Source organism: Oncorhynchus gorbuscha, linkage group LG14 (genome assembly GCF_021184085.1).
Source record: "Oncorhynchus gorbuscha isolate QuinsamMale2020 ecotype Even-year linkage group LG14, OgorEven_v1.0, whole genome shotgun sequence".
Lineage (NCBI taxonomy): Eukaryota > Metazoa > Chordata > Actinopteri > Salmoniformes > Salmonidae > Oncorhynchus > Oncorhynchus gorbuscha.
The window spans coordinates 78,436,171-78,452,128 of NC_060186.1; the positions used below are offsets into that span (position 1 = coordinate 78,436,171).

The following is a 15,958-nucleotide window of genomic DNA, read 5'->3' on the forward strand; positions in this document are numbered from 1 at the left end:
AATGTTTCTACAGGTTAGTACCCTGGTCTACTACACCTACCAATGTTTCTATAGGTTAGTACCCTGGTCTACTACACCTACCAATGTTTCTATAGGTTAGTACCCTGGTCTACTACACCTGCCAATATTACTACACCTACCAACCGTAGAATGTATGCACACATGACTGTAAGTCGCTTTGGATAAAAGCGTCTGCTAAATGGCATATTATTAGTACCCTGGTCTACTACACCTGCCAATACTACTACAGGTTAGTACCCTGGTCTACTACACCTACCAATGTTTCTATAGGTTAGTACCCTGGTCTACTACACCTACCAATACTACTACAGGTTAGTACCCTGGTCTACTACACCTACCAATGTTTCTACAGGTTAGTACCCTGGTCTACTACACCTGCCAATACTACTACAGGTTAGTACCCTGGTCTACTACACCTGCCAATATTACTACAGGTTAGTACCCTGGTCTACTACACCTGACAATACTACTACTGGTCTGAATGCATTATACACCTATATGGCATTACCTCATAGATGAGTATAAGCGCCTCAGTCTGATTGAAGACATTTGCATGGACATGACATGGAATAGGACTACCATTGATATGTGGTTAGCATGGAAAGCAACAGCTGACTAAAAAAAAGAGATGTTTGCATTTTTCTATCCCTCACTCATGTCTCCTCCCCCCTTATCCCCTCTCCATCTCTTCCCTGTTATCCCCCTCTCCATTTCCTCCCCCTCTCCATCTCTTCACCCTTATCCCCCTCTCCATCTCTTCTCCCTTATCCCCCTCTCCATCACTTCACCCTTATCCCCCTCTCCATCTCTTCACCCTTATCCCCCTCTCCATCTCTTCACCCTTATCCCCTCTCCATCTCTTCACCCTTATCCCCCTCTCCATCTCTTCACCCTTATCCCCCTCTCCATCTCTTCACCCTTATCCCTTCACCCCGATCCCCCTCTCCATCTCTTCACCCTTATCCCCCTCTCCATCTCTTCTTCACCCTTATATCTTCACCCTTATCCCTTATCCCCCTCTCCATCTCTTCACCCCGATCCCCCTCTCCATCTCTTCACCCTTATCCCCCTCTCCATCTCTTCACCCCTATCCCCCTCTCCACCCCCCCTCCATCCCTGTAGCACTGGCTGGATCGGTCCTGTTAGTATCTTTGGCTACTTCATAGTGGGGACTATCACCAATAAAATCCTCATGGGGCCAATTGTGTCGACTCTGTTTGAACAGGAGAAACTGGAGGGAGACTTCAGGTACAGGAATGATATGTACACCCTTATTTTACATGTAGTTAGCAGACATCCTGCCAACTGTGTTACCTGGTAATATTATAGATACGTAGGATATGGGACATGATAGGCTGTACTTTCACGTGAACATTTTTTTTTAAAGTGAGGTGACCAATGAAGTGACTGGGTTTTTACTTCCAGGTTCAAGCACATGCAAATCCGGTCCAACGCAGAGTCTGCCGCTTTCTACAGGTCAGTCAGCCCCATGGGGGTTGGACCGTGATATGATTTGTCTGTCTTGTGTCTATGCATTAAGACGTAGTGTTCTGTGCTGTTTAACCTGAATACAGAGCTGGCAAAGTGGAACACATGAGGACAGACAGGAGACTGCAGACGCTGCTGCGCTGCCAGAAGAGTCTGATGAACAAGGAACTCTGGCTGTACAGTAAGGACACACACACACACACACACACACGTACGTCTGATTGATTGTCTTTAAAAAAATAACAATTTAATTCTCCGTTCATCTGAATTGATGACCTCTAGAATTCTCCTAATGCAAATGGTAGGATCTAAACAACCCTCCTCTCCTCTCTTTTCTCCTCCTCCTCCACCCTATTCTCTCCTCCTCTCTTCCTCTTCCGCCCACCTCCTCCTCTCTTCCTCTCCTCCTCTCTCCTCTGCTGTCCTCTCCTCCTCTCTTCCTCTTCCGCCCACCTCCTCCTCTCCTCCTCTCTTCCTCTCCCGCCCACCCCCTTCTCTCCTCTGCTGTCCTCCTCTCTCCTCTGCTGTCCTCTCCTCCTCTCTTCCTCTCCCGCCCACCTCCTCCTCTCCTCTCTTCCTCTCCTGCCCACCTCCTCCTCTCCTCCTCTCTCCTCTGCTGTCCTCTCCTCCTCTCTTCCTCTCCCGCCCACCTCCTCTCTCCTCTGCTGTCCTCTCCTCCTCTCTTCCTCTCCCGCCCACCTCCTCCTCTCCTCCTCTCTTCCTCTCCCGCCCACCTCCTCCTCTCCTCCTCTCTTCCTCTCCCGCCCACCTCCTCCTCTCTCCTGCTGTCCTCTCCTCCTCTCTTCCTCTCCCGCCCACCTCCTCCTCTCCTCCTCTCTTCCTCTCCCGCCCACCTCCTCCTCTCCTCCTCTTCTCCTCTCTTCCTCTCCCGCCCACCTCCTCCTCTCCTCCTCTCTTCCTCTCCCGCCCACCTCCTCCTCTCCTCTCCTCCTCTCTTCCTCTCCCGCCCACCTCCTCCTCTCTTCCTCTCCCGCCCACCTCCTCCTCTCCTCCTCTCTTCCTCTCCCGCCCACCTCCTCCTCTCTTCCTCTCCCGCCCACCTCCCCCCTTCCTCTCCCTCCCCTCCTCCTCCTCTCTCCTCTGCTGCCCACCTCCTCCCTCTCTTCCTCTCCCGCCCACCTCCTCCTCTCTCCTCTGCTGTCCTCTCCTCCTCTCTTCCTCTCCCGCCCACCTCCTCCTCTCTCCTCTGCTGTCCTCTCCTCCTCTCTTCCTCTCCCGCCCACCTCCTCCTCTCTCCTCTGCTGTCCTCTCCTCCTCTCTTCCTCTCCCGCCCACCTCCTCCTCTCTTCCTCTCCCGCCCACCTCCTCCTCTCCTCCTCTCTTCCTCTCCCGCCCTCCTCTCCTCCTCTCCTCTGCTGTCCTCTCCTCCTCTCTCAGTTGGAGTGAACACCTTTGACTACCTGGGTGGTATCCTCAGCTACATCATTATCTCCATCCCCATCTTTTCGGGTGTTTATAACAACCTCAGTCCAGGGGAGCTCAGTGCCCTCATCAGTAAGGTACAGTAGTTCAGGGGGCAGTGTCCTCATCAGTTCGGTACAGTAGCCCAGGGGACAGTGTCCTCATCAGTTCGGTACAGTAGCCCAGGGGACAGTGCCCTCATCAGTAAGGTACAGCAGTCCAGGTGGAGCTCAGTGTCCCCATCAGTTCGGTACAGTAGCCCAGGGGACAGTGTCCTCATCAGTTCGGTACAGTAGCCCAGGGGACAGTGTCCTCATCAGTAAGGTACAGTAGCCCAGGGGACAGTGTCCTCATCAGTAAGGTACAGTAGCCCAGGGGACAGTGTCCTCATCAGTAAGGTACAGTAGTTCAGGGGACAGTGTCCTCATCAGTTCGGTACAGTAGCCCAGGGGAGCTCAGTGTCCTCATCAGTAAGGTACAGTAGTTCAGGGGGCAGTGTGTAAGGTACAGTCAGTGTCCTCATCAGTTAAGGTACAGTAGCCCAGGGGACAGTGTCCTCATCAGTTCAGTAGTTACAGTAGTGTCCTCATCAGTTCGGTACATTAGCCCAGGGGACAGTGGGGACAGTGTCCTCATCAGTACAGTAGTTCAGGGGACAGTGTCCTCATCAGGGGACAGTGTCCTCACAGTCAGTTTCATCAGTTCGGTACAGTAGCCCAGGGGACAGTGTCCTCATCAGTTCGGTACAGTAGCCCAGGGGACAGTGTCCTCATCAGTAAGGTAGGCCACTGTTTTTCCCCCTCTCTCTCCACAGATTACATGTCTTCCATGCCCTCATTACTGTCATTACCGCCTCTATCCTCTGGGTGGCAGTATATACCATATGCTATACATTAAAAATGTTGTCTCTAAGTCACTGTATGTAACGTCCTGTTTTGGAGAGGAAGAGAACAGAGCAGGTTTACAGGTTCATAGAGATCCTGAACTAGGGGACCTTTATATACGGGGACCGTCAATACTTTCTCTTATTCTGCCTTGCAGTGCCTGACCACACACAGTCACAAATCTCTCTCTCTCGCCCTCTCTGCTCTCTCTCTCACCTCTCTCTTTCTCTTCTCTTCTCTTTCTCTCTCTCTCTGCTCTCTCTCGCTGACCAAGATGTTCAAATGTTCTGACCAGCATGGTTGAATAATAGTAAGGCAGAACAGTTGAAACCCTCTCTGCTCTCTCTCTCACCTCTCTTTCTCTTCTCTCTCTCTTTCTCTCTCTCTCTGCTCTCTCTCACCTCTATCTGCGCTCTCTCTCTATCTCTTTCTCTTCTCTTTCTCTCTCTCACCTCTATCTGCTCTCTCTCACCTCTATCTGCGCTCTCTCTCTCTATCTCTCTCTCACCTCTATCTGCGCTCTCTCTCTATCTCTCTCTTTCTCTCCCTCTCTCTCTCTTTCTCTCCCTCAGAATGCCTTTGTATGTATCTACTTGATAAGCTGCTTCAGTCAGCTAATAGACCTGTCTACCACTCTGTCAGATGTGGCTGGATACACCCACAGGTAACATTACGCATACTGATCAACCGTGTGTGTGTGTGTGTGTGTGTGTGTGTGTGTGTGTGTGTGTGTGTGTGTGTGTGTGTGTGTGTGTGTGTGTGTGTGTGTGTGTGTGTGTGTGTGTGTGTGTGTGTGTGTGTGTGTGTGTGTGTGTGTGTGTGTGTGTGTGTGTGTGTGTGTGTGTGTGTGTGTGTGTGTGTGTGTGTAACACCCAGAAGCTTATTGTCATGTTGTGGTGTGTGTGTAGTAACACCCAGAAGCTTATTGTCATGCTGTGTGTGTTGTGGGCAGGATAGGAGAGCTGAGGGAAGTAATGGATGATATCTTGAGGACACGTTGTGACTACGACCCTGCATCAGGAGATTCCTACGACTTTGACAGGTAAAACAACAGCAGTATGTTCCGTTAAGCTTCCATGCTCCAGAGTACTCTAACAGGCTGCAGTATGTTCCGTTAGGCTTCCATGCTCCAGAGTACTCTAACAGGCTGCAGTATGTTCCGTTAAGCTTCCATGCTCCAGAGTACTCTAACAGGCTGCAGTATGTTCCGTTAGGCTTCCATGCTCCAGAGTACTCAGAGCACAGGAATGAGTTTTGAAGGTAGGATTACGAGTGCAATCACAAAGCGGAGAACGCTGAAAGGAACATGGCTAAAGATTTTCTCTCCTATGTTTGACCTTTTTACATTTTAGTCATTTTGCAGAGGCTCTTATCCAGAATGACATACAGGAGCAATTAGGGTTGGGGTGCCTTGCTCAAGAGCACATCGACCTTTTGGTTACTGGCACAATGCTCTTAATGCTCACAATGCTCTTAACCACCACTAACCGCTACCTGCTAGGCTACCTGCTAACCACTAGGCTACCTGCTAACCACTAGGCTACCTGCTGGGCTACCTGCTAACCACTAGGCTACCTGCTAACCACTAGGCTACCTGCTAGGCTACCTGCTAACCACTAGGCTACCTGCTAACCACTAGGCTACCTTCTAGGCTACCTGCTAACCACTAGGCTACCTTCTAGGCTACCTGCTAACCACTAGGCTACCTGCTACCTGCTAGGCTACCTGCTAACCACTAGGCTACCTTCTAGGCTACCTGCTAACCACTAGGCTACCTGCTAACCACTAGGCTACCTTCTAGGCTACCTGCTAACCACTAGGCTACCTGCTAACCACTAGGCTACCTGCTAACCACTAGGCTACCTGCTAGGCTACCTGCTAACCACTAGGCTACCTGCTAACCACTAGGCTACCTGCTAGGCTACCTGCTAACCACTAGGCTACCTGCTAACCACTAGGCTACCTGCTAGGCTACCTGCTAACCACTAGGCTACCTGCTAACCACTAGGCTAACTGTTCCTCCTCTTCACCTCCCCTCTCCATCCAGTGACAAGGTCCACAGTGGTCCAGTAGACACAGCCTTCATCCTGGACTGTGTGTCCTACAAGAGTCCCTTCTCTGAGCAGCTGCTGGTTGAAGAGCTGAGTATCAAGATCAGCCAGGGCTCCAATCTGCTGGTGGTGGGAAACACAGGTAGGTAGACGGGTATAATATACAGGTAGGGTAGACGGGTATAATATACAGGTGGGGTAGACGGGTATAATATACAGGTGGGGTAGACGGGTATAATATACAGGTGGGGTAGACGGGTATAATATACAGGTGGGGTAGACGGGTATAATATACAGGTATAATATACAGGTGGGGTAGACTGGTATAATATACAGGTAGGGGTAGACGGGTATAATATACAGGTGGGGTAGACGGGTATAATATACAGGTGGGGTAGACGGGTATAATATACAGGTAGGGTAGAGTATAATATACAGGGGTAGACGGGTATAATATACAGGTAGGTAGACGGGTATAATATACAGGTAGGGTAGACGGGTATAATATACAGGGGTAGACGGGTATAATATACAGGTGGGGTAGACGGGTATAATATACAGGTGGGGTAGACGGGTATAATATACAGGTGGGGTAGACGGGTATAATATACAGGTGGGGTAGACGGGTATAATATACAGGTGGGGTAGACGGGTATAATATACAGGTGGGGTAGACGGGTATAATATACAGGTGGGGTAGACTGGTATAATATACAGGTAGGGTAGACGGGTATATTATACAGGTAGGGTAGATGGGTATAATATACAGGTAGGGTAGACTGGTATAATATACAGGTAGGTAGACAGGTATAATATACAGGTAGGTAGACAGGTATAATATACAGGTAGGTAGACAGGTATAATATACAGGTAGGGGTAGACGGGTATAATATACAGGTAGGGGTAGACGGGTATAATATACAGGTAGGGGTAGACGGGTATAATATACAGGTAGGGTAGACGGGTATAATATACAGGTAGGGTAGACGGGTATAATATACAGGTAGGGGTAGACGGGTATAATATACAGGTAGGGTAGACGGGTATAATATACAGGTAGGGGTAGACGGGTATAATATACAGGTAGGGTTGACGGGTATAAAATACAGGTAGGTAGACAGGTATAATATACAGGTCGGAGTAGACAGGTATATTATAATATACAGGTAGGGGTAGACAGGTATAATATACAGGTAGGGTAGACAGGTAGGGGTAGACAGGTATAATAGACAGGTAGGAGTAGACAGGTATAATAGACAGGTATAATAGACAGGTAGGAGTAGACAGGTAGGGGTAGACAGGTATAATATACAGGTAGGAGTAGACAGGTATAATAGACAGGTAGGAGTAGACAGGTATAATAGACAGGTAGGAGTAGACAGGTAGGGGTAGACAGGTATAATATACAGGTAAGTAGACAGGTATAATATACAGGTAGGAGTAGACAGGTATAATATACAGGTAGGAGTAGACAGGTATAATAGACAGGTAGGAGTAGACAGGTAGGGGTAGACAGGTATAATATACAGGTAAGTAGACAGGTATAATATACAGGTAGGAGTAGACAGGTATAATATACAGGTAGGAGTAGACAGGTATAATAGACAGGTAGGAGTAGACGGGTATAATAGACAGGTAGGAGTAGACGGGTATAATAGACAGGTAGGAGTAGACAGGTATAATATAGTGGTTGGGGTACACTGGTATAATATAGTGGTTGGGGTAGACTGGTATAATATAGTGGTTGGGGTAGACTGGTATAATATAGTGGTTGGGGTAGACTGGTATAATATAGTGGTTGGGGTAGACTGGTATAATATAGTGGTTGGGGTAGACTGGTATAATATAGTGGTTGGGGTAGACTGGTATAATATACAGGTAGGAGTAGACAGGTATAATATAGAGGTAGGGGTATTTTGTAAATGACATCGCCGAAGTTGAGGATCGGTAGGATAGTCAGTTTTATGAGTGTATGGAGATGGCCGCAATGCTGCTGCCCATGTTCTCACAGATGACCTACTGGGACAGATACAAAGAAGAGTCATCTAACGAAGTCTATGGCTCATCCCGAAACACAGGCACTGGGAAGACCTCCCTACTGAGGGTCCTGAACCGCCTGTGGGAGGCCGACAGCGGCTATGTCCAGATGACGACGTGTTTCGGTCCCAGGGGAATCCTCTTTTTGCCTCAGAAACCCTACCTGACAGACGGAACACTCAGAGAACAGGTAATTACTATATTACCCAGAAACCCTACCTGACAGACGGAACACTCAGAGAACAGGTTAAGTACTATATTACCCAGAAACCCTACCTGACAGACGGAACGCTTAGAGAACAGGTTAAGTACTATATTACCCAGAAACCCTACCCGACTGACGGAACACTCAGAGAACAGGTAAGTACTATATTACCCAGAAACCCTACCCGACTGACGGAACACTCAGAGAACAGGTAATTACTATATTACCCAGAAACCCTACCTGACAGACTGAACGCTCAGAGAACAGGTAAGTACTATATTACCCAGAAGCCCTACCTGACAGACTGAACGCTCAGAGAACAGGTAAGTACTATATTACCCAGAAACCCTACCTGACAGACGGAATGTTCAGAGAACAGCTAGAAAACATTAATTTGTTTGTTTTGTCCATTCCTACTTTGAGGAAGATCAAACCAGTGTAACAAAATTTAACTAACTTGTTTTTTCTCTCTCTTCAACAGGTGATCTACCCTCTGAAGGAGATCTACCCTGTATCAGGTATGGTCTTGTGAAAATGGCCTTCTCAGGGACACATTTTGACATTTTGACAGAAAGTGTCACGAGGAGGCAATAGTCATAGCCAAAAAAAACTTCTCACTGTTGAAGCCATAATGGTTGTCTTTTCACAGGGTCAGTGGACGATGAGAGAATCATACAGTACCTGGAACTAGCTGGAGTGGTAAGTGTATATTAACATACTTTTTTTATTTTTATTTTACCTTTATTTAACGAGGCAAGTCAGTTAAGAACAAATTCTTATTTTCAATGACGGCCTAGGAACAGTGGGTTAACTGCCTGTTCAGGGGCAGAACGACAGATTTGTACCTTGTCAGCTCGGGGGTTTGAACTTGCAACCTTCCAGTTAACTAGTCCAACGCTCTAACCACTAGGCTACCCTGCCGCCCCTCCACTCTGACCACTAGACTATGCTGCCGCCCCTCCACTCTAACCACTAGGCTACCCTGCCGCCCCTCCACTCTAACCACTAGGCTACCCTGCCGCCCCTCCACTCTAACCACTAGGCTACCCTGCCGCCCCTCCACTCTAACCACTAGGCTACCCTGCCGCCCCTCCACTCTAACCACTAGGCTACCCTGCCGCCCCTCTACTCTAACCACTAGGCTACCCTGCCGCCCCTCCACTCTAACCACTAGGCTACCCTGCCGCCCCTCCACTCTAACCACTAGGCTACCCTGCCGCCCCTCCACTCTAACCACTAAACTACCCTGCCGCCTCTCCACTCTAACCACTAGGCTACCCTGCCGCCCCTCCACTCTAACCACTAGGCTACCCTGCCGCCCCTCTACTCTAACCACTAGGCTACCCTGCCGCCCCTCCACTCTAACCACTAGGCTACCCTGCCACCTCTACACTCTAACCACTAGGCTACCCTGCCGCCTCTCCACTCTAACCACTAGGCTACCCTGCCGCCCCTCCACTCTAACCACTAGGCTACCCTGCCGCCCCTCCACTCTAACCACTAGGCTACCCTGCCGCCTCTACACTCTAACCACTAGGCTACCCTGCCGCCCCTCCACTCTAACCACTAGGCTACCCTGCCGCCCCTCCACTCTAACCACTAGGCTACCCTGCCGCCCTCCACTCTAACCACTAGGCTACCCTGCCGCCCCTCCACTCTAACCACTAGGCTACCCTGCCGCCCCTCTACTCTAACCACTAGGCTACCCTGCCGCCCCTCCACTCTAACCACTAGGCTACCCTGCCTAGCCCCTCCACTCTAACCACTAGGCTACCCTGCCGCCCTCCACTCTAACCACTAGGCTACCCTGCCGCCCCTCTCCACTCTAACCACTAGGCTACCCTGCCGCCTCTCCACTCTAACCCTCTACCCTGCCGCCCTCCACTCTAACCACTAGGCTACCCTGCCGCCCCCTCCACTCTAACCACCACTAAACTACCCTGCCGCCCCTCCACTCTAACCACTAGGCTACCCTGCCGCCCCTCCACTCTAACCACTAGGCTACCCTGCCGCCCCTCCACTCTAACCACTAGGCTACCCTGCCGCCCCTCCACTCTAACCACTAGGCTACCCTGCCGCCCCTCCACTCTAACCACCCCTCCACTCTAACCACTAGGCTACCCTGCCGCCCTCCACTCTAACCACTAGGCTACCCTGCCGCCCCTCCACTCTAACCACTAGGCTACCCTGCCGCCCCTCCACTCTAACCACTAGGCTACCCTGCCGCCCCTCCCCTCCACTCTAACCACTAAACTACCCTGCCCCTCCACTCTAACCACTAGGCGCCCCTCCACTCTAACCACTAGGCTCCCCTGCCGCCCCTCCACTCTAACTCTAACCACACTCTAAGCCGCCCCTACTCTAACCACTAGGCTCCCCTGCCGCCCCTCCACTCTAACCACTAGGCTCCCCTGCCGCCCTCCCTCTAACCACTCTAACCTAACCACTAGGCTCCCCTAACCACTAGGCCGCCCCTCCACTCTAACCACTAGGCTCCCCTGCCGCCGCCCCTCCACTCTAACCACTAGGCTCCCCTGCCGCCCCTCCACTCTAACCACTAGGCTCCCCTGCCGCCCCTCCACTCTAACCACTAGGCTCCCCTGCCGCCCCTCCACTCTAACCACTAGGCTCCCCTGCCGCCCCTCCACTCTAACCACTAGGCTCCCCTGCCGCCCCTCCACTCTAACCACTAGGCTCCCCTGCCGCCCCGCTTACAGTTTTACTCTGTATATTTTTCCTGTATTTACGTTATTCTAAGGATATGAACCCTCTCTGATGTTCTAGTCTAGTCTCCTGAAGAGGACAGGAGGACTGGATGAGCCTGTAGACTGGAACTGGTAAGGAACAAACAAATGTGGTCATGACTTTCTGGAACCCGTAGTTACTACAGTACATGTATACAGTCACGTCCAAAATGATGGGCACCATTTGATAAAGATAAAAGACTTTTAAAATAACCAATAAAAAATATTGAGCTGTATTGTATGCTACTACATGCCTACGTACAGACTTGAAATCATTGGCCACTCTAACAAATGGATCACTAGTCACTTTTATTAATGATGTTTACATCATCATGTCTTGCGTTACTCATCCCAGATGTATATGCTGTATTTTATACCATCTATTGCATCTCGTCTATGCCGGTGTATTAGGTAGTTGTTGTGAAATTGTTAGATTACTTGTTAGATATTACTCCACTGTCGGAACTAGAAGCACAAAGCATTTCGCTACACTCGCATTAACATCTGCTAACCATGTGTATGTGACCCAATAAAAATTGATTTGATTACTAATACAGTTGCTCAGAGAAAAATATTTTGTTTTAACAAAAGTAATAAAAAAACATTTTAAAAAATCTTTAAAAGATAGGAGTATTTGTTATTTTACAGATTTATTTTTTTCTCATCTTTATAAAGGGTGCCAATAATGTTGGCTCTGATGGTACATCAGGCTGACTCTCTCTCTCTCTGTCTCTTCTGTCTCTCTCTCTCTCTCTCTCTCTCTCTGTCTCTCTCTTCTGTCTCTCTCTCTCTTCTGTCTGTCTCTCTGTCTCTCTGTCTCCCTGTCTCTCTCTCTCTCGCTCTCTGTCTCTCACTCTCTGTCTCTTCTGTCTCTCTCTCGCTCTCTGTCTGTCTGTCTCTCTGTCTCTCTCTCGCTCTCTGTCTCTCTCTCGCTCTCTGTCTCTCTCTCGCTCTCTGTCTCTCTCTCGCTCTCTGTCTCTCTCTCGCTCTCTGTCTCTCTCTCGCTCTCTGTCTCTCTCTCGCTCTCTGTCTCTCTCTGTCTCTCTCTGTCTCTGTGTGTGTGTGTCTCTCTCTCTGTGTCTATCTTTTGTCTCCAGGGGCAGATGGCTTTAGATTGTGGAATGAAATGGCTGACCTCCTGTCTCTCTCCCTCTCTCTGCAGGTATGATGTTCTGTCTCCAGGGGAGATGCAGAGGCTTTGCTTTGCCCGACTCTTCTACCTGCAGCCTAAATACGCAGGTCTGTTGCCGACCCACGTTACCATCGATGCTGACTGTATGATACAATGTATCTAAGTGTGTAATGATTAGAACTACGGTGGAGATCAACTCTATTTCAACTGTTGGTTGATTCAAGACATCAAATACAAAAATCAGTGAATAAACAGGAAATTGAATTATTTTATTTATTTTTGTCAGTGTTGACTGAGGCTAGTGCTAACTCCCTGTGGTGTGTGCGTGTGCGTGCCAGTGTTGACTGAGGCTAGTGCTAACTCCCTGTGGTGTGTGCGTGTGCGTGCCAGTGTTGGACGAGGCGACCAGTGCCCTAACAGAGGACGCAGAGGGGCAGATGTACCGAGGCTGTAAGCAGCTGGGAATGACCCTGGTCAGCCTGGGACACCGCAAAAGCCTGGAGAAGGTACACAAGTTGACATAAGTATTATGTAGTGAATGTGTTATGAAGTGCTTATGTATGTGTTATGAAGGGTTATGAATGTGTTATGAAGGGTTATGAATGTGGTATGAAGGGTTATGAATGTGTTATGCAGGGTTATGAATGTGTTATGAAGGGTTATGAAGGGTTATGAAGGGATATGAATGTGTTATGAAGGGTTATGAAGGGTTATGAATGTGTTATGAAGGGTTATGAATGTGTTATGAAGGGTTATGAATGTGTTATGAAGGGTTATGAAGGGTTATGAAGGGATATGAATGTGTTATGAAGGGTTATGAAGGGATATGAATGTGTTATGAAGGGTTATGAAGGGTTATGAAGGGTTATGAATGTGTTATGAAGGGATATGAATGTGTTATGAAGGGTTATGAATGTGGTATTTGTGTTATGAAGGGTTATGAATGTGTTATGCAGGGTTATGAAGGGATATGAATGTGTTATGCAGGGTTATGAATGTGTTATGAAGGGTTATGAATGTGGTATGAAGGGTTATGAATGTGTTATGCAGGGTTATGAAGGGATATGAATGTGGTATGAAGGGTTATGAATGTGGTATTTGTGTTATGAAGGGTTATGAATGTGGTATGAAGGCCCTTCTGACTGTTCCCCCTCCAGTACCATGACGTCTCATTGAAACTGTGTGGAGAGGGACGCTGGGAGCTGACCAAGCTTAAACAGGAGTGATGCTTGAAACAATGACTGGTCACAACCAAACCTTAACACAACCAAAATGTAAATGACCACAACCCAACCAAAACACAACCACAATGTAACTGACAATCACTTATTAACCAAAACCAGTGTTAATTTTGGCACTCTTTGTAAATTTAGTCTTAGTCATTTTGACTCAAATATAATTAAATCTTGGTCACATTTTAGTCATTTGAATAATAAATTAGTCTAGTTTTTGTCAAAATGACAAAGATTGGTCCATTTTAGTCAACTAAATGCCTTATCGTTTTAGTCATATTTTAGTCACATTTTGTATTGTCTCATTAAGTAAATATACAATGCCTTCAGAAAGTATTCACACCCCTTGACTTTGTCCACATTTTGTTGTTGTTTACAGCCTGAAATTAACATGGATTAAATGTAGATTTTCTACGTCACTGGCTTAAACACAATACCCCATCATGTCAAAGTGGATTTTATTTTTTATTTTTTTACAAATGAATAAAAAATGAAAAGCTGAAATGTCTTGAGTCAAATAAGTTTTCAACACCTTTTGTTATTGCAAGTCTAAATCAATTCTGGAGTAAATTAATAAGTCGCATAATAAGTTGCATGGACAAAAACATGACTTTTGAATGACTACCTCATCTCTGTACCACACACATACAATTATCTGTAAGGTCCCTCAATCTAGCAGTGGATTTCAAGTACAGATCCAACCACAAAGACCAAGGAGGTTTTTCCCCAAGGGGTTGAATGAAGTCAGGGATCTGTGCAGGCCAGTCAAATTGTTCCACACTGATCTCGACAAACCATTTCTGTATGGACCTCACTTTGTGCATGGGGGCATTGTCATGCTGAAACAGGAAAGGGCCTTCCCCAAACTGTTGCCACAAAGTTGGAAGCACAGAATCGTCTAGAATGTCATTGTGTGCTGTTGCATTAAGATTTCCCTTGAAGACAACCCCAACCTAACCACAATATAACTGACCATCACTCAACAGAAGACAACCACAACCTAACCACAATATAACTGACCATCACTCAACAGAAGACAACCCCAACCTAACCACAATATAACTGACCATCACTCAACAGAAGACAACCCCAACCTAACCACAATATAACTGACCATCACTCAACAGAAGACAACCACACAACCCAACCACAATGTGCCTGCACCACTCTCCAAGTCATACTAACTAGTATTGGTAACTAACATCTCTCTAAATGCAGCTCACTGATTGTGGAATATAAAGTGAACAGGTTAAGGTGAAGCTGTGGGACTGTTGTCAAGGTGAAGCTGTGGGACTGTTGTCAAGGTGAAGCTGTGGGACTGTTGTCAAGGTGAAGCTGTGGGACTGTTGTCAAGGTGAAGCTGTGGGACTGTTGTCAAGGTGAAGCTGTGGGACTGTTTACTAGGTCAAGGTGAAGCTGTGGGACTGTTGTCAATGTGAAGCTGTGGGACTGTTGTCAAGGTGAAGCTGTGGGACTGTTTACCAGGTCAAGGTGAAGCTGTGGGACTGTTGTCAAGGTGAAGCTGTGGGACTGTTGTCAAGGTGAAGCTGTGGGACTGTTTACCAGGTCAAGGTGAAGCTGTGGGACTGTTGTCAAGGTGAAGCTGTGGGACTGTTGTCAAGGTGAAGCTGTGGGACTGTTTACTAGGTCAAGGTGAAGCTGTGGGACTGTTGTCAAGGTGAAGCTGTGGGACTGTTGTCAAGGTGAAGCTGTGGGACTGTTTACTAGGTCAAGGTGAAGCTGTGGGACTGTTGTCAAGGTGAAGCTGTGGGACTGTTGTCAAGGTGAAGCTGTGGGACTGTTGTCAAGGTGAAGCTGTGGGACTGTTGTCAAGGTGAAGCTGTGGGACTGTTTACTAGGTCAAGGTGAAGCTGTGGGACTGTTTACTAGGTCAAGGTGAAGCTGTGGGACTGTTGTCAAGGTGAAGCTGTGGGACTGTTTACTAGGTCAAGGTGAAGCTGTGGGACTGTTGTCAAGGTGAAGCTGTGGGACTGTTGTCAAGGTGAAGCTGTGGGACTGTTTACCAGGTCAAGGTGAAGCTGTGGGACTGTTGTCAAGGTGAAGCTGTGGGACTGTTGTCAAGGTGAAGCTGTGGGACTGTTGTCAATGTGAAGCTGTGGGACTGTTGTCAAGGTGAAGCTGTGGGACTGTTGTCAAGGTGAAGCTGTGGGACTGTTGTCAAGGTGAAGCTGTGGGACTGTTGTCAAGGTGAAGCTGTGGGACTGTTGTCAAGGTGAAGCTGTGGGACTGTTGTCAAGGTGAAGCTGTGGGACTGTTGTCAAGGTGAAGCTGTGAGCCTGTTGTCAAGGTGAAGCTGTGAGCCTGTTGTCAAGGTGAAGCTGTGAGACTGTTGTCAAGGTGAAGCTGTGAGCCTGTTGTCAAGGTGAAGCTGTGAGCCTGTTGTCAAGGTGAAGCTGTGAGCCTGTTGTCAAGGTGATGCTGTGAGCCAGTTGTCAAGGTGAAGCTGTGAGCCTGTTGTCAAGGTGATGCTGTGAGCCTGTTGTCAAGGTGATGCTGTGAGCCTGTTGTCAAGGTGATGCTGTGAGCCTGTTGTCAAGGTGATGCTGTGAGCCTGTTGTCAAGGTGATGCTGTGAGCCTGTTGTCAAGGTGAAGCTGTGAGCCTGTTGTCAAGGTGATGCTGTGAGCCTGTTGTCAAGGTGATGCTGTGAGCCTGTTGTCAAGGTGATGCTGTGAGCCTGTCTTTGTTTACTGACGTCTTAATGGGATGTATGATCATGTCG

General features: G+C 48.3%; 1 protein-coding gene across 11 annotated transcripts in view; it reads left to right on the top strand.

Annotated features, from left to right (window-relative positions):
- abcd4 (ATP-binding cassette, sub-family D (ALD), member 4) overlaps positions 1-13,711 on the top strand; it is a 19,396-nt gene extending 5,685 nt beyond the window's left edge. For 8 of the 11 annotated variants that reach the window (XM_046299056.1, XM_046299060.1, XM_046299063.1 and 5 more), the window contains 14 exons: positions 1,144-1,269; positions 1,447-1,497; positions 1,596-1,714; positions 2,908-3,029; positions 4,388-4,479; positions 4,768-4,857; positions 5,863-6,008; positions 7,945-8,093; positions 8,590-8,626; positions 8,758-8,807; positions 10,893-10,945; positions 12,015-12,091; positions 12,375-12,490; positions 13,142-13,711. In XM_046299056.1, the coding sequence (XP_046155012.1) occupies positions 1,144-1,269; positions 1,447-1,497; positions 1,596-1,714; positions 2,908-3,029; positions 4,388-4,479; positions 4,768-4,857; positions 5,863-6,008; positions 7,945-8,093; positions 8,590-8,626; positions 8,758-8,807; positions 10,893-10,945; positions 12,015-12,091; positions 12,375-12,490; positions 13,142-13,210 (1,297 nt within the window). In that variant the 3' untranslated portion in view covers positions 13,211-13,711. Of the gene's footprint in view, positions 1-345; positions 374-1,143; positions 1,270-1,446; positions 1,498-1,595; positions 1,715-2,907; positions 3,030-4,387; positions 4,480-4,767; positions 4,858-5,862; positions 6,009-7,944; positions 8,094-8,589; positions 8,627-8,757; positions 8,808-10,892; positions 10,946-12,014; positions 12,092-12,374; positions 12,491-13,141 lie in introns of those variants that run through there. The other 3 variants (XM_046299058.1, XM_046299059.1, XM_046299065.1) reach the window with 2 other exon arrangements.
- Positions 13,712-15,958: the final 2,247 nt, after the last annotated feature.